Source organism: Rhinoraja longicauda, chromosome 18 (genome assembly GCF_053455715.1).
Source record: "Rhinoraja longicauda isolate Sanriku21f chromosome 18, sRhiLon1.1, whole genome shotgun sequence".
In the NCBI taxonomy this organism is placed as follows: domain Eukaryota; kingdom Metazoa; phylum Chordata; class Chondrichthyes; order Rajiformes; family Arhynchobatidae; genus Rhinoraja; species Rhinoraja longicauda.
The window spans coordinates 2180360-2207657 of record NC_135970.1 but is presented as its reverse complement, the minus strand read 5'-3'; the positions used below and the strand labels follow the sequence as shown (position 1 = coordinate 2207657).

Below are 27298 nucleotides of genomic sequence, written 5' to 3'. Positions count from 1 at the left end.
GGGGCTAATTAACCCACAAACCTGTATGTCTTTTGAGAGTGGGAGGAAACCGGTGCACCCAGAAAAGACCCACGTGGTCACGGGGAGAACGCACAAACTCAGTAGTGAGGATGGAATGTCTCAGGCGCTGTGAGGCAGCAACTCTACCACTGCACCGACGTGCTGAAACCTTACGCACAGGGAAAGCACAATATAGGTTTTATTCTCCCCTCCTAAGGATGATTGACTTTGAATGATGTGTTGTGCACATTTGATTTGTGACCATCTCGAATTATAGCTGTTGTGATCCAACACAAGCAATAGCCTTTCTCCTAAGTGACAATATATCATGTACAATGCTTCAGTACAATTCTGCCTCGGAGCCAAAGTCCAATTTATGTTCTTTATTTATATTTTGATTTAAGGATTTAATTCTCAAAAGCTTTCAGATTGTAGTCTTTAACAAAATCTACACAAACATGCTGAAAGATCTTTCAATTGGAGGTGACAAAATGCGGTAATTGGGGATTAAATTATAGATTAATGCACCATGGAATTTTCAAACATTTGCGTGCAATTGAGAGGTAGCTAACTGTTCTTTAATCAATTAACTTGGGAGTCTCTATGTAATAAAGTCATTCAATATCATGTGTAAAGTCATCAGGAGAATAGATAGTAGACACAAAATGCTGGAGTAACTCAGCGGGTCAGGCAGCATCTCGGGAGAGACGGAATGGGCGACGTTTCGGGTTGAGACCCTCCTTCAGACTGATGTCAGGGGAGGGGGCGGGACAAAGATAGTGTGTAGTCGGAGACAGGAAGACTAGTGGGAGAACTGGGAAGGGGGAGGGTATAGAGAGGGAAAGCAGGGACTACCTGAAGTTAGAGAAGTCAATGTTGATACCGCTGGGGTGTAACAGCTGAGTTACTCCAGCATTTTGGGTCCATCAATAGTAATTCATAATTTTGCTCCATTTTGCTATTGCAAAGTTTGCTTTCTTGAGTCAAAAGCATATTAAAATTGTGGAATTGAAAGATCAATTAACCATCCATGTTCAAGATGAGCCAAGGACACTCAGGGTCCATTACTGATGCCTGATTCATGGTAACTAGGTCAGCCTCAACCATGGTTGAGGAAGGGGCAGGGGGTTACTGAGTATGTAGGGGGGGCCTGGCGGGGAGGGGAGGAGCCGAGACTAAAGAGGGGCCCAGCAGGGGGTCACCGAGAACATGGAGGGATGTGGTGGGGGAACCACCCAGAATGGAAAGACACCTGCCAGGGGGCCCACCGAGATTGAAGAGGGACCTGGCGGGGGGCACCGAGAATGTAGAGAGGACCTAGTGGGGACCGACGAAAACAAAGAGCAGCATGGTGGCACAGCGGTAGAGTTGCTGCCTTACAGCGAATGCAGCGCCGGAGACCCAGGTTCGATCCCGACTACGGGTGCTGTCTGTACCAAGTTTGTATGTTCTCCCCATGACCTGTGAGGGTTTTCTCCGAAACACTCCAAAGACGTACAGGTATGTAGGTGTGGGGAGAGGGCAGGAACTGGGTACTGATTGTGAATGATCAGCCATGATCACATTGAATGGCGGTGCTGGCTCGAAGGGCCGAATGGCCTCCTCCTGCACCTATTGTCTATTGTCTATTGTCTACTGTCTATAGGTTAATTGGCTTGGTAAATGTAAATAGAAATTGTCCCGAGTGGGTATAAGGCCGTGTTAGCATGTGGGGATCGCTGGTCGGAGTGGATCCAGTGGGCCGAAAGGGCCTGCTTCCACGCTGTATCTCTAAACTAAACTAAACTAAGTGGGATCCAGCAGGGGGGGGGGGTAGAGATGGAAGAGGGACCCAGTCGGGGAGGGGGTGAGGGGGGGGGGGGGGGGGGGGTCTGTGGCCACGTGTAGTGGTAGGCCTGGTTTGCCACTGTGAGAAGGCAAGACGACTAAAATGTGACGACTCTTTGTGTACTGCCCAGGCGAGGTGTGCCGTCTGGGTTTACCGGATTGTATGCACAGACAATGAGTTTCACTGGACCAAAGTATCATCAAATCATTGAAGTGAATGATCGAGCATGATCGAGCATGATCGAGCATGATCGAGCATGGTAAGTGGGAGAAGAAACAAAGTCTGCCAGAATTCCCTGTCTGAACTACTGCCCAGTGAACCCGAAATAAAAGTTTGCGCGCTTGTCAAAAGATTATAGGCTCGGCGTTGAACGTGATGCAGTGGTTGTCATAATTGAGCAGCTCGCGACCATTCATTAGTCAGTCTCACTGGGCAGAGACATCACATTAGGGTGGCTGGTAGCTCCAAGTACCATGGGAGCCGACACCTGAAGGATAGGTGCAGACAGGAGTCACCCTCAAAGATCAAAAGAACTATCATGCGGTTGTAATGAAGCACTTTAGATAATATGCTAACCATCCCATAATCAAAGACTTGTCCCACCCCAGTCATTACTTCTACTTACTGCTCCCATCCGGCAGAAGGTACAGAAGCTTGAAAGCCACCAGACTCAGGAACAGCTTCTTCCCCTCTGTTATCAGGCTTCTGAACAGTCCTTCCATAAGCTAGGGTGCTGTCCGATTCACCTCTACCCCATTGCGGACATTGGGCTTTGTCTCTGGAACTGATGCGCTACAATGCTGAGAACTATATTCTGCACTCTGTATCTTCCCCTTTGCTCTACCTATTGTACTTGAGTTTGACTTGATTGTATTTATGTACAGGGTTATGTGATCTGTTTGGATAGCTTGCAAAGCAACACTATTCACTGGACCTCGGTACACATGACAATAATAAACCTAAACCTAAACCTAGATCTAATGTCGTTTGAGTTGCCAAAAAATAAATTGTACTCTATTTCCGAATAACAAGACACTCATTGAATTACGTAAATGAATATTCCCTCATTGTAACATTAAGAGGAAAGGGTTTCACGAGTTTGTGTTCTAAATTGGAATCAACAGCCGTGATCATTGAGAACGTTACAGATTTCCCTCTGTGTGTATTCTGAGACAGGAGGAAATGTGAACCATCCATTGAAACTTGGGGATAAAATAGACTTATTATTGCCAAGTCCATATGGAGTCAATTGCGTCGTAATGGATAATCAGTCCCTTTTAAAATTTGTCTAATACTGTTGCAAACCACATTTGGATTAGTCTATTTCCTGCTTGGATGTCTTGCGTTCCTTCCCCCCCGCTACCCCTGACGAGGCGAGCTAAAGCAAACATGCGTCCAAAACCCTGCTCAACCTGCAAGCTCACCACATGGAAGGGAACAAAAGACCTCACTGAAGCCTTTGTGGTATCTGCTAATGTTTCACATCTGAGCAGTTAAAACACAGACCTAATGACTGTGCAAAGAACTGATGCGTGGAGCATGTGTTAGACTGAAAAACTTCTCCCGACCACCGTCGACCGTGCGATGACATTTCCAAAATTTCACCTACACGCTATCTAAAGTTTAAATTCTTCCCCAGAAATATTTATCCTTGTTCCCGGTGTAACTTTCAACATTTACTGTTTCTTGTCTTTTTTTTCTGAATTACCATGGTAACTGTTACAAATATTTATGCTCGACAACTGTTGGCACAAGAGGAATTGTTCCTCTTTTCAGCTACAGATGAGAAACACAAAAGTAGATTTTGCTTTTGTCATGCAAGCACTCCCCACAGTTTATACCTTAAATGCTGCAAGTAAAAAAATAAATTACATTACAGCTTCGGTTTCCTCTGTGCCCACAGCTTCATTTAGTCAGTTGTCCAACGAATAATTTGATGATGCAGTAACAGGAGTTTTGAAATTAAATACAATGATTTCATGCAGTTGAAAAATAAGAATTCTCTGCTCGATGTATGAAATAAGTCAGAGAAACATCTGCAGATTTCAGAAAGGTGCAAAATGCTGGAGTAACTCAGCGGGTCAGGCAGCATCTCTGGAGAAAAGGACCCCCTGTCTGAAGAGGGTCCCGACCCAAACCATCACCCATTCCTTTTCTCCAGAGATGCTGCCTGACCCGCTGAGTTACTCCAGCATTTTGTGCCTTTCTGAAATCTGCAGATGTTTCTCTGACTCCAGCTTTTTGTGCACAAAATGATTCGGGTCGAGACCCTTCTTCAGTCTGAAGAAGGGTCTCGACCCGAATCATCACCAATTCCTTCTCTCCTGAGATGCTGCCTGACCTGCTGAGTTACTCCAGCATTTTGTGAATAAATACCTCCGATTTGTACCAGCATCTGCAGTTATTTTCTTACACCAGCTTTTTGTGTCTATCTTTGGTATAAACCAGCATCTGCAGTCCCTTCCAACATATTTTGTCTGCAAAATTCAGACTTGATTGGTTGAAAGATACTGCGTGAGAACATGCCCCTCGGCGCACCAAGTCCACGTCGACCAGCGATCACCGATGTGCGGTGGGCGGCACTGTGGCGAAGCGGTAGAGTTGCTGCCTCACAGTGCCAGAGACCCGGGTTCAATCCTGACCTCGGGTGCTGTCTGTACGGTGTTTGTACGCTCTCCCCGTGAGCGCATGCAGGCAGAGAAGATTAGTTTAAACAGGCTTCATGTTTGGTGCAGACACTGTGGGCCAAGGGGTCTGCACCATTCTATATTCCACGTTTCCAAACTGGACAGAGAGTGTTCACATTGTCATTCCCGTAACATTCTGATACCGCAGCACATCATTGTGGTCCTGTGCAGTACTGTTCCTTCACTTCCACACTTTACTCTTCACCACCACGTCAACACCCAGAATTCGCTGTCTGTGGACCCTCTGAACTACTGTAAATGCACATGGCATTATGCCCACAAATTACAACAGGATATACTGTAGACTGATCAGCCAATACATTATGACCACTGACAGGCGAAATGAATAACATTGATTATCTTGTTACAATGGCATCTGTCAAGGGGTGGGATCACTGTTCAGCAAGTGAACAGTCAATTCTTGAAGTTGATGTGTTGGATGCAGGAGAAATGGGCAGGAGTAAAGACCTGAGCGACTTTGACAAGGGCCAAATTGTTATGGCCAGACGACTGGGTCAGAGCATCTCTGAAACGGCAAGGCTTGTGGGGTGCTCCCGGTCAGCAGTGGCGAGTACCTACCGACAGTGGTCCGAGGAGGGACAAACCACAAACCGGCGACAGGGTGTTGGGCGCCCAAGGCTCATCGATGCGTGAGGGCAACGAAGGCTATCCCGTCTGGTCCGAACCGACAGAACGTCTACTGTGGCACAAGTCACAGAAAATGTTAATGGTGGTCACGGGAGGAATGTGTCACTATACACATCGCACCCTGCTGCGTATGGGGTTGCACACGGAGGACCAACAGCATATTATGCAGGTGGTCATAATGTTTTGGCTCATCAGGTCATAATGTTTTGGCTGATCAGTGTAGACAGATGGCTCAGTTGGGAATGGAGAATCATCATTTGGGTGGGAATCCAGATTCACTAGGTTTAATCTTGGAGTTATGTACAAGGTGATAGTGGCATCTTCTGTTTGCCCTGTACTTGAATCCAAGAACTCACTAGTGCTTTGGAAGTGACTTGCAAAGTGATAATCTCTTCGCTGTGATCAGATGATGCATGTGTGAGCAGACACAGGCACATCGAGAAAATACAAAATGGGTGATTTATTCACTTTACGTTCAAAGCTAAATACTCACAAGATTGTTAACGTTGATAAGAGATAGGAGCTGAATTAGGCCATTCGGCCCATCAAGTCAGCTCCGCGTTTCAACCTTGGGTAATCTATCATTGCCTCACAACCCCATTCTCCTACCCTCTCCGCATAACCCCTGACACCCGTACTAATCAAGAATCTTTAAAAAAGAGGCCTTAACATTATCCATTGACTTGGCCTCCACAGCCGTGCAATGAATTCCACAGATTCACCACCCTCTGACTAAAGAAATTCCTCCTCATCTCCTTTCGAATTGTTATCCAATACAATTTTCTAAAATGTTTACAATGAACCAATGAATTAAATTAGAATGTGTAAGAAGGAACTGCAGTTGGTGGTTTAAACCGTAGACACAAAAAGCTGGCGTAACTCAACGGGACAGGCAGCATCTCTGGAGAGAAGGAATGGATGACGTTTTGGGTCAAGAGTAATAATAATTCAGAATAATAATTCTGCTGTGGATTCTCAAGGAGAAAGAAAAACCTAAGAATTAATAAAAAAGAAAGTATATACAAAACTTTAAAAATCAAATTTAAGACACAAGAGACTGAGGATGCTGGAATCACGAATCTTGGGGGAAATCAGTGGGTCAGGCGGCATCTGTGGAGGGAATGGACAGGCCATGCTTCGGATCGGGACCCTTCTTCAGACTGGTTGGAATAGGGGAGAGAAAGCTGGAAAAGGGAGGTGAATGTGGGTGGGACACAACCAGGCGAGTGATAGGTGGAGACACAAGGAACTGCAGATTGCTTGAATCTTGAGCAAGACACAAGGTGCTGAAGGAATTCAGCGGGTCACACAACATGCAACCAGGCCCTTCAGCCCAACTCATAGAAACATAGCATAGAGAGTAGATGCAGGAGGAGGCCATTCGGCCCTTCGAGCCAGCACCACCATTCAATGTGATCATGGCTGATCGTCCACAATCAGTAACCTGTGCCTGCCTTCTCCCCATATCCCTTGATTCCACTAGCCCCTAGAGCTCTATCTAACTGTCTGTCTGTCTGTCTGTCTGTCTGTCTGTCTGTCTGTCTGTCTGTCTGTCTGTCTGTCTGTCTGTCTGTCTGTCTGTCTGTCTGTCTGTCTGTCTGTCTGTCTGTCTGTCTGTCTAATCTCTCTCTCTCTCTCTCTCTCTCTCTCTCTCTCTCTCTCTCTCTCTCTCTCTCTCTCTCTCTCTCTCTCTCTCTCTCTCTCTCTCTCCCTCTCCCTCTCCCTCTCTCTCTCTCTCTCTCTCTCTCTCTCTCTCTCTCTCTCTGGCATCTTGCTCGTCTATGCCGACCTAGATGCCCCATCTAGGCTAGACCCACGTCCCTCTAAATCTTTCCTATCCATGTACCTGTCCAAGTGTCTTTTAAATGTTGCTTATAGTAGCTGCCTCAACTACCTCTGGCAGTGGTAAAAGACTCCTGTACCTACCACCCTTTGAGTGAAAGAAATGTCCTTCAGGTTCCTATTAAATCTAGCCCCTCTCACCTTGAACTGATGTCCTTTTGTTTCTGAATCCCATACACTGGTAAAAGACTGTGCATTCTATCTCTTCCCCTCATGGTTTTATACACCTCTATAAGATCACCCCTCAGCCTCCTGCACTCCAAGAAATAATGTCCTAGCCTGCCCAACCTCTCCTTCCAGCTCAGGTAACATTGTTGTAAATTATCTCTGCACTCTTTCCAGCTTAATCTTTGGAGGGAATGGACAGGGAGGGTGTTGGGTCGGGTCCCTTTTTCAATTACCAATTGGTAATTGGCCACTTATTGTTTAGTTTAGTTTAGTTTAGTTTAGAGATGCAGCGCGGAAACAGGCCCATTCGGCCCACTGGGTCCGCGTCGACCAGCGATCCCTGCACATTAACACTATCCTATACCCACTAGCTACAATTTTTACATTTACCAAGCCAATTAACCTACAAACCTCTACGTCTTTGGAGTGTGGGGGAAACCCAAGATCTCTGGGAAAACCCACGCGGGTCACGGGGAGAACGTACAAACTCCGTACAGACAGCACCCGTAGTCGGGATGGAACCCGGGTCTCCGGCGCTGATTCGCTGTAACTCTACCACTGTGCCACCATGACCACGCTATTGGATGAAGAGTGTTTTGTCGTGCCTTGATGTTACCCACTCACCTTCTGCATCTTCTGGCCTCGTCAGGTCAATGACACCTGGACCAACCTTGACATCTTCACCTGTCTTTCCTGTCAGCTGCTGTGCAAGGTTCTCAAAGGGCACCCGTTCCTGCAGAGAAAGAAACAAAGCCCTTGTTATTCCTGAGAGACACTTTGCCACAGGATGGAAATGCCAAATACTAGAGTTTTATTGTTTCAGGTCTAGTTTTGGAGGTACAGCGTGGAAACAGGCCCTTCGGCCCACTGAGTCCATTCCGACCTGCGATCCCCGCACACTTACACCTCCCTGCACACACTAGGGACAATTTGCAATTATACCAAGCCAATTAGCTGACAATCCTGTACACCTTTGGAGTGTGGGAAGAAACCGTAAATCCTGGAGAAAACCACGCAGGTCACGGGGAGAACCTACAAACTCTGCATAGACAAACATCCGTAATCAGGATTAAACCTGGGTCACTGGTGCTGTAAGGCAGCAACTCTACCGCTGCGCCACCGTGCCGAAAATGCAGGTGGTGAGAGGGGCACAGTTTAATGGAGATGTGCAGGGCACGTTTACATAAGGGTGATGGGTGCTTGGAACACGCTGCCAGGGGTGGTAGTGGAGCCATATTGATAGTGGCATTTCAGAGGCTTTTGGATGAGTACATAGATATGCAGGGATTTGTGGGCCATGGATGATGTGCAGGCAGATAAGAGTTGTTCTTGGCATCATGTTTGGCACAGATACCGTGGGCTGTAGGCCCTGCCCTTGTGCTGTCCTGTGCTCTGACAGAGGTAAGTGCTGTTGGTTCTACCTCCGCCCTTTATTGTAATACACGTTCTTATTTAAGTCTCACTATTTGATCGATTATAAGCAATGAAACAGGCCTTTCGCCCCATCAAGTCCACGCCGACCATCGATCAACCGTTCACAGTAGTTCTACGTTATCCCACCTTCTCATCTATTTCCTGCACACAAGGGACACATTATAGAGGCCAATTAACCTACAAACCCACACGTCTTTGGGACGTGGGTCACAGAGAACGAGCAAACTCCACAGAGTCAGCATTCATGGTTAGGATCAAACCTGCGTCTGTGGCACTGCGAGGCAGTGGCTCCAGAGGCTCTGTTCTATTCCTTAGCTGTTTTATACTTCAATTACATAACAAAATAGCTTGCAACGTTTCAGGTCAGGGAGAACCTGGTTTCTATAAGCCCAAAACAAAAACAATATTAAATGTCAGATCTGCTTACACTTAAAGCAATAAAAGAGCAGCTCAGGTTCTCTCCAGCATGGGTTATGTATTACACAAGGCCACAACTCTGCTGTTCAAAATATATTTGAAAGTCTCTAATATCAGATCTCAATGACTAGAATGTCATTGCAAAGATAATTTGGATGGACTGAATGGTGTTGACTGGATTGCTCTTGTGTACAGCTGGTGTAGGCTCAATGGGCCGAAGGGCCTCCTTCCACGCTGCATGACTCTGTGTGATATGCCTTGCCACTGGGGTCAGAGGTGTGTGGGGCATGTCAGACTTCTAAGGCCACAGTTCCTGTGCCTTAGTTCACAGTTCCACAGTTTGGGGCGGCACGGTGGCGCAGCGGTAGAGTTGCTGCCTTACAGCGAATGCAGCGCCGGAGATCTGGGTTCCATCCCGACTACGGGTGCTGTCTGTACGGAGTTTGTACGTTCTCCCCGTGACCTGCGTGAGTTTTGTCCGAGATCTTCGGTTTCCTCCCACACTCCAAAGACGTACAGATTTGTAGGTTAATTGGCTTGGTAAATTGTAAAATAAAAATAGTCCCTAGCGTGTGTAGGATAGTGTTAATGTGCGGAGATCGCTGGTCGGCGCGGACCCGGTGGGCCGAAAGGGCCTGTTTCTGCGATGTATCTCTAAACTAAGTTCCCAGTTTACAACTATGGCTCTGTGGCTCAGGAGATGTGAGGATTAGGTTGAGATTTAGGTTTAGGTTTATTATTGTCAACTGTACCGAGGTACAATGAAAAGCTTCATTTTGCATGCTATCCAAAGGGATATATGTGTGCTAGACACGGAAGTGGATATTCAATCATGCATTAAAATTGCTCCACTCTTTTAAATCTACTCCTACAGCAACATTCATTACTTTCAATAAATTCACCTTAACCCCTTTATCATGTATCTGTACACTGTGGACGGCTCGATTGTAATCATGTGTTGTCTTTCCATTGACTGGTTAGCATGCAACAAAAGTTTTTCACTGTACCTCGGTCGGTACAGGTGACAATAAACTAAACTTAAACAGAAAATACTATACATATGCACAATCAAGTCAAATACAATCGGCAGAGCAAAGGGGAAGATACAGAGTGCAGAATATAGTTCTCAGCATTGTAGCACATCAGTTCCAGAGACAAAGTCCAATGTCCGCAATGGGGTAGAGGTGAATCGGACAGCACCCTAGCTTATGGAAGGACCGTTCAGAAGCCTGATAACAGAGGGGAAGAAGCTGTTCCTGAGTTTGGTGGAACACGCATTAGTTCCATGCATTAGACACAAGGATCTGCAGATATCAATTTACAAAAAAAAACAGAGAATGCTGGAGTACCACAGTGGGAAGAGTTCTGATTCAAAATTCACCGTTCCGTGTGCTCGAGAGATGCTGCCTGACCCATTGAGTTACTCCAGCACTTTGTGTTATTTTTGTTTGAGAGTTATAGAGTGATACAGTGTGGAAGCAGACCCAGAGGCCCACCTTGCCCACACCGACCAACATGTCCCATCTGCACTAGTCCCACCTGCCTGTGTTTGGACAATATCCCTCCAAACCTGTCCAAACCTGCACCTGTCTAATTGATTCTTAAACATTGTGACAGTCCCTGCCTCAACTACCTCTTCCAGCAGCTCGTAACTCATGCTCCCTGGCAGTCAGCTGCATGGGCCAGCGTTAACCAAGCAGCGGTATCAACATTGACTTCTCTAACTTCAGAGAGCCCTTGCTTTCCCTCTCTATCCCCTCCCCCTTCCCAGTTCTCCCACCAGTCTCCCTGTCTCGGAGTACATTCTATCTTTGTCCCGCCCTCTCCCCTGACATCAGTCTGAAGAAGGGTCTCGACCCAAAACGACACCCATTCCTTCTCTCCAGAGATGCTGCCTGACCCGCTGAGTTACTCCAGCATTTTGTGATACCTTAACTTTAACTTTCCCGCCATTTCTATACCACGCAGCACTCTTTAATGCAATCTGTATAAACACCCTTAACTTATCAATGCTTCATCAACTAAAGATCTCCTCAGATGCACAGATTCAAGGGAATTTTCTTCAGACAAGATCAAGAGACCCACTGAAAACAAAGAGTAATTTTTATCTTTCATTTACATTTGCATAAATTCTTTATTTTTTCAGATAATATGTAGATTTGTGTTTTTGTGTGTAACAGCTTGTTTTCTAGTTTGATAAAGTAGTATTTATGGGTCTCCCATGGTCACAGTATCTAGTTAATGCCAATTAATGGACAAGTCAAAGTATCCCAGAGTCAGATAGCACAGACCCTTTGGCCCAACATGTCCTTGACAACCAAGATGCCCCATCTGAGCCGGTTCTATTTGCCTGCATTTGGTCCAAGTCCCTCTAAACATTTCCTATTCACATAGCTGCCCAAGTATCCTTACCTCGACTACTGGTAGCTCTTTCCATAAGCTCACCACACACTATTAAAAAAAGTTACCCCTCAGGTTCCTATTAAATCTTTTACCTAAAACCATAATTTCAAACAAAAATTTTTTCCCACCCTGGAGACAATGGAAGATCAACAAATAATTTAACCATAAACCACCTCTCCCTCTTGCCCTCGAGTTCTGGCAGCATCCTCATAAATCTCAGCATTCTTTACTGCATTGCCAATGTCTCTCTGTAACGAAACTCAGCAGAGAGAGCCCTAATTAGTTCACTTGAAAATTGTTCACAAAATTAAATAAAGAAATATTTCCATTCCTTCTTCCTAGATTACGTTAAAACCCAAATCATTTTTAAACTTACCAATCAAACCAGGAGTAATGCACACAAGGAGTGCAGAGAAAAATTATGAGGATGTTGCCAGGACTTGAGGGCTTGAGCTACAGGAAGAGGTTGTATAGGCTGGGACTTTATTCCTTGGAGCGCAGGAGGCTGAGGGGTGATTTTATCAGCTGCCACACGAGGTAGTTGAGGCAGGTACAATAACAGCATTTAAAAGACTCTTGGACAGGTACAGGATAGGAAAGGTTTAGAGGGATATGGGCCAAATGCAGGAAATGGGCCCAGCTTAGATGGGGCATCTTCGTCGGCATGGACAGGTAGGCTGAAGGGCCTACCATTAGGGATGCTAACTGTCCCGTCTTAGCCGGGACATCTCGTATTTTGGGCTAAATTGGTTTGTCCCATCTTGTCCCGTGTTAGGCCCGGAGGGTGCTGTAGGCCCGGACGCTGTAGGCCCGGACGCTGTAGACCCGGACAGTGTAGGCCCGGACAGTGTAGGCCCGGACAGTGTAGGCCTGGACAATGTACGCCCGGACACTGTAGGCCCGGACACTGTAGGCCCGGACACTGTAGGCCCGGACACTGTAGGCCCGGACACTGTAGGCCCCGACACAGTAGGCCCGGACAATGTAGGTCCGGACAGTGTAGGTCCAGAGGCCCGGGCGCCGCCTAATGGAGGTTGCGTAGCAACCCGCCTCCCGGCCCGGGCAGCTGCCATTGGTGGAGTGGGAGCATGTGGCCATCGGGAAGAAGGTACAGGAGCCTGAAAACTGTAACGTCCAGGTTCAGGAACAGCTTCTACCCTGCAGCCATCAGGCTATTAAACACTATAACCTGCAAATAAGCACTGAACTACAATAGATTATTATTATTATTATTATTATTATTATTATTATTATTATCATTATCATTATCATTATCATTATCATTATCATTATTATTATTATTATTATTATTATTATTATTATTATTATTATTTACAGTGTACTTATTTACATATTCTGTTGTGTGTTTACATATTCTGTAGGCTGCAGCAAGTAAGAATTTAATTGTTCTATCTGGGACATCTATACACTAAACCTCTCGTTTGTTTGTTTGTTTGTTCCTGAACTACAGCCAAAACGTACACGATAGCGCGACAATTTTAGGCCCGCCTTACTCACCATTGTCCCTTTGGTGCTAATGGAAGAAGATTCATTGAAATCGTTGTTATATTTTTAGTTATTCATATTTTTACGTTTAAATCGATCTCCTAGGGAGGGAGGGAGGGATGGAGGGGGTGGAGGGAGGGGGAGGAGGGAGGATAAGGGGGGTTGAGGGGGATGGAGTGGGGGAGAGGGGAAGGGGGAGGGGAAGGGGGGAGGGGAGGGGGAGGGGAGGGGAGGAGGGTGGGTGAGGAGGGAGGGGGAGGAGGGAGGGAGGGGGAGGGGGCGGAGGGGGAGAGGGTGGGGGTGGAGGGAGGGGGAGGGAGGGGAGGAGGAGGATAAGGGGGGTTGAGGGGGATGGAGTGGGGGAGAGGGGAAGGGGGAGTGGGAGGGGAGGGGGAGGGGAGGAGGGTGGGTGAAGAGGGAGGGGGAGGAGGGAGAGGGGGGCAGAGGGGGAGAGGGAAGGGGGTGGCGAGAGGAGTGGGGGGATGGGGGATAGGGGGAGGGGGGAGGAGAGGGGGAGGGGAGGAGGGTGGGGGAGGAGGGAGGGAGGGGGAGGAGGGAGGAGGGAGGGAGGGGGCGGAGGGGGGGGAGGTAAGGGGGTGGGGAGAGGAATGGGGGAGGGAGGATAGGGGGGAGGGGTGAGGAGAGGGTGCTGCACCAATGCAGGAGAGGTTTGGGCCCAACGGGTCCACTTGGTCTAGTATAACAATAAATTACTCTTGACTCCTGACTCTTGATCAGGTCAGGAAACTGGGACGGGGTGAGAGCAGCTTGGGGCAGAGAGTATCAGCTTCAAGGAGAACGTGGACCAACAGATTGTTTGACCTGGAACACCAAAGGTTGAGATTAGTCCTGATAGATGTATATATAAATTATAAGGCACAGATGAGGTAGACAGTCAGAACCTTTACCCTAAGGTGGAAATGTCAAATACTCAAGGGTATAGCTTCAAGGTGAGAGGGGAAAGGAGATGTGCCGGACAAATCTTTGACAGAAAAGGTGGTAAGTGTCTGGAAAGCGCTGCCAAGGATGGTGGTGGGAGTAGATACAGTGGTGTTTAAGAGCCTTCTGGATACGCACATGGATATGCAGGGAATGTAGGCTTATGGATCACATGCAGGCAGATAAGGCTTGGTGTAAGCATCATGCCCAGAACTGAACACAATACCCTAAATGCCACTGTTCATGTCTGTGTACTTCAATGCATTTGAGTGTCATTTACACAGAGCATCAGACACGAAGTTACTGGCTCTGTAATGGTCTCTATAAGTACCTAATCACAAACAGCAATTCGATACCAGATAAGATTCTACTGTTCTACACACACACACCTGTTTCTAAGCCCACATCTTATTTGTTCATTGAATTCCTGATCATCCTTTAATAGTCGTTGGCAATGCATCATATCGCAAACAACAACAATATTTTAGCTTCAATCTAGTTGTAGAAATACAGCGTGGAAACAGGCCCTTTGGCCCATCGGATCCATGCCGACCATCGATCACCCGTTCACACTAGTTCTATGTTATCCCACTTTCTCATCCACTCCCTACACACTAGGGGCAATTTACAGAGGGCTAATTAACCAACAAGCCCTCATGTCTTTGGGATGTGGGAGGAAACCGGAGCACCCGGACGAAACCCACACAGTCACTGGGAGAACGTGCAAACTCCACACACAGACAGCACCCGAGGTCAGGATTGAACCCGGGTCTCTGGCGCTGTGAGGCAGCAGCTCTACCCGCTGCGCCACTGTGCTGCCCAGGTTTACTTAAGCCTAATTGTGTTCTCAAGGATATCTAACCAATTACATGATTTTCCAAACAGATTTTCTGTTTGACAAGTGGACCAATAAATGAAACAGCACAATATTTAGATATACATGAGATTTTAAATTTTGTGATTTTACACCTCAACAAATCACCCCGAGCAAACATAAAGTTCACTGCATTAACTTTATTTAGAAATATATAGTTTTGTACTTACAATAACAGGATAGCTCGGAACGGCTTGAAGACTGTATGCTACATTGTACCTCCCTGGTCTAGAACAGTATGTCACACTGCATGGCATGTCATTGATCTAGAAATGCACGTTATGGTGTCAGATTGATCTAGAACAGCAGATTGTACAACATGGCATCAAATAATCCAGAAGCATATACAATGGTGTAAGAAGGAACTGCAGATGCTGGTTTACACCAAAGATAGGCACAACATGCTAGAGTAACTCAGCGGGTGGGTAATTTCTACATGGTGAAACCAAAATGCATAAAAATGGCCTTTAATAAAATCTGACAATGTGCACTTTAAACACATGTGATTTTTTCTGTTACAAATCTCAAATTGTGGAGTACAGAAGCAAATAAATAAATGATGGGTCTTTGTCCCACACATTATGGAGGGCACTGTGTTTGGTTGTTCCTAATTCACGTTTTGATCGGTATATTGCACGATGAATACACTCATCTGGAGGACATGTATTTCAATCATCTGTTTTGTTATAATTTAAGTGAATGCCATAAAAACACTCCACACAGTATGATGTTGAAAGTACATTTTCTCTATGCTGTATCTACAATGCAAGAAAAGCGATGCGAAGAGACAATGGTCACTTCAGCAAACCCTTTTAAAGGCAAGAGCATAAGGCCATGGACCAAAATAGTTGGCAACATTAGGACGGCACCGTGGGGCAGCGGGTAGAGCTGCTACCTCGCAGTACCAGAGACCTGGGTTCCATCCTGACCTCGGATGCTGTCTGTGTGGAGTTTGTACGTTCTCCCTGTGACCGCGTGGGTTTCCTCCAGGTTCCTCCCACATCCCAAAGATGTGCGGTTTGTCAGTTAATTGGCCCTCTGTAAACTGCCCCTAGTGTGTAGGGAGTGGATGAGAAAGTGGGATAGCATAGAACTGCCTCAGAAGGCAGTGGAGGCCAATTCTCTGAATGCATTCAAGAGAGAGCTAGAGACAGCTCTTAAGGATAGCGGAGTCAGGGGGTTTGGGGAGAAGGCAGGAACAGGGTACTGATTGAGAATGATCAGCCATGATCACATTGAATGGCGGTGCTGGCTCGAAGGGCCAAATGGCCTCCTCCTGCACCTATTGTCTATTGTCTATAGTGTGAACGGGTGATCAATAGCCTCATGGACTGGGCCGTTTCCATGCTATGTCTCTAAACTAAACTAAACCAGGATATATCAAGACACTAAGGTGGAATTTCTGATTGGTATTAATTGCACAGGATAGCACCTTTGAATTATTTTAACAAGCAGAGCATTCTTAATAAAATGTTAATATTAGAGAAACCCACATTGATTTGTTGTAATTAACGTGCTGAGACATATTAAATGAAAGGGATCAGAAGAACATGTTCCAGTTCGCTTCACACAAGGTGATCAATGAAACATCGATGACAACTCAACCACTTCACAAAATGCAAGGAAACCCTCTGAGGTCTTTGTAAGTTCCATGTAGTGGAATAAGATCAGACTGGCAAAAAGTATCACGTCACACAATGTGTGTGATGGCACGGACTGTTGCACTGTGCAAGCTCACGGCAACACTCCCTCCCACACAGGCTAACGCAAGGAGAAGGAGACTGAAGCTCCTTCTGTCAGTCTGGCTGATGCTGCAATTTAACTATGAAAAGCTCATACATAAAGATGTGTGGGTCTGAAGCACAACTAGCATTAAATCCTTCTGGAGGAGGCTGTTTAGTTTAGTTTAGAGATAAAGTGCGGAAACAGGCCCTTCGGCCCACCGGGTCCGTGCCGACCAGCGATCCCCGCACATTAACACTATCCTACACAGACTAGGGACAATTTTTATATTTACCAAGCCAATTAACCTACAAACCCGTATGTCTTTGAAGTGTGGGAGGAAACTGAAGATCTCGGAGAAAACCAACGCAAGTCACGGGGAGAACGTACAAACTCCGTACAGACAGCACCCGTAGTCGGGATCGAACCTTGGTCTCCGGCGCTGTATTCGCTGTAAGGCAGCAACTCTACCACTGCGCCACCGTGCCGCCATGGTAGAGTTATGCACTGATTACGCCTAAGCCACCATTTGCAATCATTAGGAGAAACGAGGAACCGCAGACGCTGGTTTACAAAAAAAATGACTCAAGTGCTGGAGTAACTGGACAGGCAGTATCTCTGGAGAACATGGATAAAATTAATGTTATATATGGCTAGGTTGAATGTTGTGTCTTGCACTAAATATTGTACCCTTTATCTGTGCACTGTGGACAGCCAGATTTCATTAATGTATAGTCGTTTCTCTGACTGAATAGCTTTTCACTCGTGGCAATAATAAACTAAGCTATTCAAACATTTTGGGAAGGGTCCCGACCCGAAACTTTCACTTCTCCATGTTCTCCAAAAATGCTGCCTGACCCACTGAGTTACTCTAGCACTTTGTCTTTTTTTGCAATAGTTTAGGCACAACTAACTTGCAATGTCGGGGGAAAATTAGAAAAAAATAATCCTTTGCACATACTGAGAGTGGTGGGAACAGATCTATCACTGGGTGATTCTACCACATTGGAAATGAATAGAGTTGTGGTCAATTAGCTCCATGTACATCTGCATTAAATCTGCATAAAATATAACCTGAAATGAGAGAACCAATCTTTCTCTGTATCCTTTCCTTGTTGCTGCAAATAACAATGTCATTGTTCTGTTTATGACAATAAAACACTCTGGACTTGACTCCTGACTCTAGATGGGATCAATGTTTCCTCAGTGTTATGTACAAGAAAATTAAAACACAAAGACTTTGGAGTACTGTGTTCACGTTTGGTCACTCTCCTATATGAAGGATGTCATTAAGCTGGAAAGAGTGTCCAGAGGTTTAACGAGGATGTTGCCTTGACTCAAGAGCCTGAGCTACAGGGAGAGGTTGGGCAGGTTAGGACTTTATTCCTTAGAGCGCAGGAGGATGAGTAGTGATCTTAGAGAGGTGTACAAAATCACGAGTGGGATAGAAAGGGTGAATGCACAGTCTTTTACCCAGAGTTGGGTAATCACTTATCAGAGGACATAGGTTTAAATGGGAGGGGCAAGATTTAATAAAAACCTGAGAGGCAGCTTTCTCACACAGAGGGTGGTGGGTATTTGAAACGAGCTGTCAGAGGAGGTACTTGAGGCAGATTCAATATCAACTTTTCAGACACCTGACTGGTACATGGATAGGAAAGGTTTAGAAGGATATGGGCCAAATGTGGGCAAATGGGACTAGGGTGGCACAGGAGTAGAGTTGCTGCCTCACAGCACCAACGACGCGGGTTCGATCTCGACTATGGGTGTTGTCTTTAAGGAGCTTGTACGATCTCCCTGTAATGTGTGGGGTTTCTCCAGGTGCTCTGGTTTCCTCCCACACTCCAGAGAACGTGCAGGTTAATTGGCTTCGGTAAAGATTGCAAATTGTCCCTAATGTGTAGGATAGTGGTTGGCATAGACTCATGGGCCGAAGGGCCTGTTCCACACTGGATCTCTAAACTAAGCTAAACTTAGATGGGGCATCTTGGTCATGACAGAAGAATTGAGCGGAAGGGCCTGTTTCTGTGCTGTATGACCATGAGGCCACAGGCTGTGTCTGTCCCCATGGTCATGAGGACACAGGCTGTGTCTGTCCCCATGGTCATGAGGACACAGGCTGTGTCTGTCCCCATGACCATGAGGCCACAGGCTGTGTCTGTCCCCATGACCATGAGGCCACAGGCTGTGTCTGTCCCCATGGTCATGAGGACACAGGCTGTGTCTGTCCCCATGACCATGAGGCCACAGGCTGTGTCTGTCCCCATGGTCATGAGGCCACAGGCTGTGTCTGTCCCCATGGTCATGAGGACACAGGCTGTGTCTGTCCCCATGACCATGAGGCCACAGGCTGTGTCTGTCCCCATGGTCAAGAGGACACAGGCTGTGTCTGTCCTCATGCTGTGTCGTTCCAGATCACAACCTGAAGCTTCAATCAGGACGAGAAGATGTTTTATAGTTTGGGAATAATTGTCAAGCAGCTCTCCTTCAGAAGGTACTGAAACGTTCAGCTTTGTGCTCTGCCTGTAATTAATTTTTTTTTTGTTGCTACTTCAACTTTGCTACTTTCAATTATTTCCTGGCCATTCTGCTCCTGCTTCTGAGAGCGTAAAAGATGCGCTGGCTGGCCGGTCTCAGAAATTGTGAAATTGACTTGAAATTGGCAGAGAGCGCAGACATGAAGGAGCTCCATCACTTAAGAGGCGCAATAAAGAAAAATGAACCTTCCGCTCTGGAATTTCAAGAAAGGCAAATGTTAATACATCATTTAACCAATGCAAATAAATGCCTTTCCCCGTGCATCATCAGTCATTACTGGTCAGGCCCTAATGGAGATTCCTCTGGCAGAAATTGAAGAGCCGAGTAAGGAAGTCGCTGGCTGTGTGCTTTAAGCATCTTTAGATTATGATAAACAAGAAAGTGTTTGTATATTGGAGTAAGAGATTGAGATGATGGAGGGCTTGTTAAAACCAGGCAATGTTAAATGTTCCAAGGGGTGCATCAGCAGCATCTATCACATTCAAGAATTATTGCTGTTAATGAAGGAACGGCAGTGGTGATGATTGATAGACTGACAAACGTCACCCATTCCTTCTCTCCAGAGATGCTGTCTGACCCGCTGGGTTACTCCAGCTTTGTGTGTCTATCTTAGATTTGCACCAACACAAGTCGTGGAAGTGATCATCGCGAAGCCACTATTTCTTTCACACGAAGAGAAACCAACGGAAATATAGAACATATTTTAGTTTAGTTTAGTTTAGAGATGCAGCGTGGAAACAGGCACTTCACCCACGCCGACCCACGATCCCCGCACACTGACACTATCCTACACACACCGACACTATCCTACACACACCAACACTATCCTACACACACCGACACTATCCTACACACACCAACACTATCCTACACAGACCAACACTATCCTACACACACTATCCTACACACACCGACACTATCCTACACAGACACTATCCTACACACACCGACACTATCCTACACAGACACTATCCTACACACACTGACACTATCCTACACACACCAACACTATCCTACACACACCAACACTATCCTACACAGACCAACACTATCCTACACACACTATCCTACACACACCGACACTATCCTACACAGACACTATCCTACACACACCGACACTATCCTACACAGACCAACACTATCCTACACACACTATCCTACACACACCGACACTATCCTACACAGACACTATCCTACACACACCGACACTATCCTACACACACCGACACTATCCTACACATACCCACACTATCCTACACACACCAACACTATCCTACACACACCAACACTATCCTACACACACCAACACTATCCTACACACACTGACACTATCCTACACACACATTAGCCTACCAACCTGTACGTCTTTGGAGTGTGGGAGGAAACTGGAGCTCCTGGGAAAAACCCATGCAAGTCACAGGGAGAACATACAAACTATGCATAGATAAGCACCGATAGTCAGGATCGCTAGTCTCTAGCGCTGTAAGGCAGCAACTCTACCGCTGCACCACCTAGAACAGCACAGCTTAGGGACAGGCTCTTCGGCCCACAATGTCCATGCCAAACATGAGTTTGGTCTTAAGTAAAGGTCTGAAGATGAGTCCCAACCTGAAACGTCACACATCCTTTTTCTCAGTCTGACTCAGTCTGAAGAAGGGTCTCGACCCAAAACGTCACCCATTCCTTCTCTCTCTCTCGATGCTGAGTCACTCCAGCATTTTATGTCTACCCTAGGTAGGCATCTTGGTTGGCATGGATGAGTTGGGCTGAAGGGCCTGTTTCCATGGTGTCTGATTCTATGCACTCCTTCCACCTTCATGGTATCTTTGCTATGGCAAGGTGAACTAAAATTAACACAATACTTCAAGTGCAGTCTCATTGATAGCAATTCATTTCTACTACTGCTGATTCTGTTGTTGCTGATGAGTTGATGAGAGGTCATCCCTCTGAAACGTGTACAGATAAAGGATAAAGGGAATAATGTTTAGCGCAAGCTAAAGTCCAGTAAAGTCCAATTAAAGATAGTCTGAGGGTCTCCAATGAGGTAGATGGGAGGTCAGGGCCGCTTTCCAGTTGGTGGTAGGATGGTTCAATTGCCTGATAACAGCTGGGAAGAAACTGTCCCTGAATCTGGTGGTGTGCGGTGGGAGAGGGGAAAAGATGGAGTGACCGGGGTGAGACTGGTCCATGATTATGCTGGTGGCCTTGCCGAGGCAGCGTGAAGTGTAGATGGAGTCAATGGTAGGCAGGATGATTCCAATGGAGACTCAGGAACTGCAGATGTTGGAATCTCTGGACTTGAGTGCCTGAGCTACAGGGAGAGGTTGGGTAGGTTAGACCTTTATCCCTTCGAGGTCAGGAGGGGTGATCTTATAGAGGTGTATAAAATCACGAGAGGGAGAGATAGGGTGAATAGATTTTTACTCAGGGTAGGGGAATCAAGAACCAGAGGATATAGGTTAGGAGAGAGGAAAGATTTAATAGGAATCTGAGGAGCAAATTTTTCACTCAGATGATGATGGGTAAATGGAACGAGCTGCTCGAGGAGGTGGCAGGTGCTATAACAACATTTAAAAGGCACTCGTACAAGTACCTAGATAGGAAAGGTTTAGTGGGTAATGGGCCAAACGCAGGAAAGTGGGACTAACAGATGGGGCATTTTGGTTGGCAGGGATGAGTTGAGCTTAGGGCTTGATGTATGTGCAGGAAGGAACTGCAGATGCTGATTTATACCAAAGACAGATACAAAGTGCTGGAGTAACTAAGCGGGTCAGGCAGTATCTCTGGAGAAAAGGAATAGGTGATATTTCGGGTTAGGGTTACCTTTTAGATTTTGAGTCGAATAAATCACCGCTCAATCTATTCTTTTCAACTTATTTCATACAGTCATACAGAACTAGAGTTACCAACTGTCCCGTATTAGCCGGGACATCTCGTTTATTGGGCTAAATTGGTTTGTCGGGTACGGGACCACCTTTCTCCCGTATTAGGCCCAGGGGGCACTGTAGGCCCAGACACTGTAGGCCCGGACAATGTAGGCCCCGACAGTGTAGGCCCGGACAGTGTAGGCCCGGACACTGTAAGTCCGGACACTGGAGGGGTGGGGGGGAGGGGGAGGGGAAGGGGAGGAGGGGGGATGGAGGGAAGGGGGAGGTGGAGGGGTGGAGGGAGGGGGGAGCAAGGAGGGAGGAGGAAGGTGGGGCAGAGGGGAGGGGGAGGGGGGAGGGGAGGGGGAGGGGGAGGGGGAGAGGGGAGGGGGGGAGGGGGGAGGTTGTTGCACCAATGCAGGAGAGGTTTGGGCCCAACGGGTCCACTTGGTCTAGTATCCTTCTAAACCTTTTCTAAACATATACCTGTTCAAATGTATTTCAAATGTTGTTATAGTACCTGCCTCAACTACCTCCTCTGGCAGCTTGATCCATATATCACCACACTCTGTCTAAATATGTTGCCCCCTCAGGTTGCTATTAAATCATTCCTGTCTCACCTTCCACCTGTGTCCTCTAGTTCTTGATTCCCTGCTCTGGGTTAAACGACGCATTCTCCTCATGACATTCTACACCTCTATCAGACTTACTGGCACACTCCCAACACAAACAAGCACTGAATTTGTAAATATTGCACCTGAGAGTCTTCTCAATCTTAGCCAGAGGGAAAAAAGATGAGCTCCTGATTTTACTTGATGGTACTTTGGGAGAGGCTAACTTTTAATTATTAACCTTAAACCACTGTCACTTGACTTCTTCGGGAGTCACAGCTTCCAAGCTTCATTTTCTTCAAAGGGCCAAGTACAATCAGATTAAATCACAAACCTTCAGATGCTGGAAATCTAAAATAAAAGTAGAAGATGCTGGAAATATTTCCTTTCGTCCCAGTTTTGCTGAAGTGTCTTTGACCTGCATCAAATGACTCTGGTCCCCTTCCCACTGATGCGGTCAGACCCGCTGAGTATTTCCAGCATTTTCTGTTCATATTAAAATCTAATTAGAATAAGAAAATAACTGCAGATGTTGGTACAAATCAAAGGTATTTATTCACAAAATGCTGCAGTAACTCAGCAGGTCAGGCAGCATCTCAGGAGAGAAGGAATGGGTGACGTTTCTTCAGTCTGAAGAAGGGTCTCGACCCGAAACGTCACCCATTCCTTCTCTCCTGAGATGCTGCCTGACCTGCTGAGTTACTCCAGCATTTTGTGAATAAAAGTCTAATTAGACAACCATTTCTATTTTGCGAGCAAAACACAAAGTACTGGATGAACTCAGCGGGTCAGGCAGCACCTGTGGAGGGAATGGACCGACGATATTTTGGGTCGGGACACTTTTTTATTGTCTGTTTATTACCTCCACAGATGCTGCTTGACCCGCTGAGTTCCTCCAGCACTTTGTGTTTTGCTCCAGATTTCAGCGTCTGCAAATCTCTGGTGCCTCAGCAGTCTGTCATATGTATTATTCCACTTAATTATGATCTAAGCACAACTACAGAAAATTGAAGTTGCCAAACTCTGGGCATTGCCTTTGTAAAACAAATATCCAGCTGTTTAGAGTGTACGTGTGAGTAGAGGAGTTTTATGGAAACATATTCCTGCTTAATCAGGTAACAGCAGTTATTGAGAGTCAGCCATGTCCTCGTAATCTGCTATTTCATCATTTAAAATCAGTCTTACTTTAGACTTTAGAGATACAGCACAGAAACAGCCCCTTCGGCCCACCAAGTCCGCACCGACTAGTGATCACCCTGTTGCGTCCGAAGAAGGGTCTTGGCCTGAAACATCGCCAAGGGTGGTCACGGTGGCACAGCGGTAGAGTTGCTGCCTTACAGCGAATGCAGCGCCGGAGACCCGGGTTCCATCCCGTCTGTACGGAGTTTGTACGTTCTTCCCGTGGGTTTTGTCCGAGATCTTCTGTTTCTTCCCACACTCCAAAGACGTACCGGTATGTAGGTTAATTGGCTTGGTAAATATATATTTTTTAATTCCCTAGTGGGTGTAGGATAGTGTTAATGTGCGGGGATCGCTGGTCGGCGCGGACCCAATGGGCCGAAAGGGCCTGTTTCCGCGCTGTATCTCTAAACTAATCTAAACTATTCCTTTACTCCAGAGTCGCTGTCTGACCCGCTGAGTTACTCCAGCATTTTGTGTCTAACCCTGTACACTAACGCTATCTTACACAATAGGGACAATTTACAATTAACCGATGCCAATTAACCCACAAACCAGTACGTATTTAGAGTGTGGGAGGAATCTGGAGCACCCGGAGAAAACCACGCGGTCACGGGGAGAACGTACAAACGCCGTACAGACAGCCCCCGTAGTCAGGATCCGGGTCTCTGGCGCTGTGAGGCAGCAGTTCTGCCGCTGCACCACTGTGCCGCCCCTCCGCATAATAGCAGATCTTGAGGGTGGACCAGGTCCTTGTAACCTGGTATTTCACAATTAAAAAGCAGTCCTTTCCTAACAGTTATTGTTGGCAATTAATAGTTAATATATTCACAATAATCTCCTTACTTGATTAAACATAAGGGCTAATATTCAAACTTATCCTTCCTTATAGCTAGCTAATAACCCATATGCAAATCTCTTTGGTTGTTATTTATATTGTTGCCTCAGAAACATTAGTGCTTTACATTATTAACAGTAAAATGCATATTCATAGAAATACACATACGTTTCATCATTATGAAAAAGCCTTTGGACCTTATCTATGTCTGACCTGCCTCCATAAGGCAAACAGTTCTAAAGATATTTATGTAATTGCAGTATTTTCATGTCCCTTCAAACATTTTGAACATAGAACAGAGCAGTACAGCACAGGAACAGGCCCTTCGGCCCACAATGCCTGTACCGCACGTGATGCCAAGACCAACTCTTATCTGCCAGCACGTGATCCATATCCCTCCATTCCCTGCACTGCACTACCATGTTCCTATCCCCAAATCTCCTAAACACCACTATCATATCTTCCTCCACCACCACCCCTGGCAGCCCCTTGTGTAATAACATTTGTCCCCTGTATCTCCTATAAACTTTCCTGTTGTACAAAATAGTTCATTATATATAAGTGGACGAGAGTGAGAGAGAGAGAGAGAGAGACAGAGAGAGAGAGAGAGAGAGAGAGAGAGAGAGAGAGAGAGAGAGAGAGAGAGAGAGAGAGAGAGAGAGAGAGAGAGAGAGAGAGAGAGAGTGAAGGGGGAAAGAGGAAGGGAGGAGGGGGAGAGGGATGGAGAGGGGATGTAGCAGAGGAGGGGGGAAAGAGTAGAGGAGAAAGGGAGAGGGGGGAAGGAGAGGTGGAGGAGAGGGGGAGAGAGGCGGAGAAGAGAGAAGGAGAGTGTGACTGGCGGTGGGAGGAGAGAAGTGATTGAATTTCTGTCCAACTGTAATCGTTAAGGTGCGTGCAGTGCAGTTAAAATAGATCAAGTGGGGCCATGACTTAGCCTTTGACCCCAGTAGGATATGCTGCTGTAAGTGAAAATGCTTTGATTTTGTCAATGATCTAGAACTTTGTGCCCAATGCAGCAAATAGAATAAGAAGGCTTTGCAAAAATCATGTGTGCAGAAGTCAAAGGGGAAAGTGACTATTAGCACAGGGCAGAATAAAACAATCAGACGTTTAATTGAACTGAGAATTCAATGAATCGTTTGGACATTGTGTCCTCCATTTCCAGTGCTCTGTGAGGTGGGTAGATTTTGTTTACATTTGCAGTATGTGACCATAGGTTTGCAACACCTCTTATCATGTCACCACTCAGTGAAATCAATAATTAATATCTCTGGCAAGAATCTCCTATTGATTATTTTAACCTGTTCTTGAACCCATTTGAGTTGATCTGAAAACACTGTATCGTACAAAAGCGAATTACACAAAAGCTATTAGAAAATGGACCTAACTATTCAACGAATGAAGTTGGGTGGAATTGTCTGCGTTTTCATTACACAAAATCACAGATTTTTAAACTCGATTTGGACACAACTGGCAAAGCAAACAGCTGCTTACAACAAAATGAAATCCCATCATGAGTATACCCATCAGCCAAAACATTATGATCTGATCAGCCAAAACATTATGACCACCTGCCTAATATGCTGTTGGTCCTCCGTGTGCAGCCCCATACGCAGCAGGGTGCGATGCACTGTGTATTGTGACACATTCCTCCCGTGATCACCATTAAAATTTTCTGTGACTTGTGCCACAGTAGATCTGTCGGTTCGGACCAGACGGGATAGCCTTTGTTGTCCTTGTGCATCGATGAGCCTTGGGTGCCCAACACCCTGTCTGTCGCCGGTTTGTGGTTTGTCCCTCCTCGGACCACTGTCGGTCGGTACTCACCACTGCTGACCGGGAGCACCCCACAAGCCTTGCCTGACCCAGTCGTCTGGCCATAACAATTTGGCCCTTATCAAAGTCGCTCAGGTCTTTACTCCTGCCCATTTCTCCTGCATCCAACACATCAACTTCAAGAAATGACTGTTCACTTGCTGCCTAATATATCCCACCCCTTGACAGGTGCCATTGTAACAAGATAATCAATGTTATTCACGTCACCTGTCAGTAGTCATAATGTTTTGGCTCATCGGTGTATATGAAGTTTAATACATGGTGGGAAACAATTGTTTCAAAATTTCTCTTTGTTCAGAAACATAGAGTCATACAGCATGGAAACAGGCCCTTCAATCTAACTGCTGACCAAGATGCCCCAATAAGCTCATACCATTTGCCTACAATTCATGTTCATAAATTCATAAATGGTAGGCCATTCGGCCCATCAAGCCCACTCCGCCATTTAATCATGGCTGATCTATCTTCCCCTCTCAATCCCATTCTCCTGCCTTCCCTCCATAACCCCTAACAGTCGTACCAATGAAGAATCTATCTATCTCTGCCTTAAAAATATCCATTGACGGCCTCCACAGTCTTCTGTGGCAATTAATTTCACAGATTCACCACCCTCTGACGAAATAAATTCCTCCTCATCTCCTTCCTAAAGGAATGTCCCATATCTCTCTAAATCTTTCCTATCCACGTACCTGTCCAAGTGTTTTTTACTGCTGTTATAATACCTGCCTCAACCACCAACTCTGGCAGCTTGTGTAGGAAGGAACCGCAGATGTTGATTTCTACCGAAGATAAACACAAAGGGCTGGAATAACTCAGCGGGTCAGGCAGCATCCCTGGAGAAAAAGAATAGGTGACGTCTCGGGTCGAGACCCTTCTTCAGACTGAAAGCTGAAGCTGCCTCCTCTGGCAGTTCGTTCCATACACCCACCACCCTCTGAGTGAAAAAGTTGCCCCTCAGGTT

At 46.2% G+C, this 27298-nt stretch overlaps 1 protein-coding gene across 10 annotated transcripts in view; it reads right to left on the bottom strand.

Annotated features, from left to right (window-relative positions):
• Positions 1 to 27298, bottom strand: part of sox6 (SRY-box transcription factor 6) — a 642359-nt gene that overhangs the window by 30818 nt on the left and 584243 nt on the right. For 7 of the 10 annotated variants that reach the window (XM_078414965.1, XM_078414966.1, XM_078414964.1 and 4 more), the window contains 2 exons: positions 14917 to 15012; positions 7798 to 7906 (listed from right to left, as the gene is read on the bottom strand). In XM_078414965.1, coding sequence (XP_078271091.1) covers positions 7798 to 7906; positions 14917 to 15012 — 205 coding nt within the window. The remainder of the gene's footprint in view (positions 1 to 7797; positions 7907 to 14916; positions 15013 to 27298) is intronic. The other 3 variants (XM_078414967.1, XM_078414968.1, XM_078414969.1) reach the window with 1 other exon arrangement.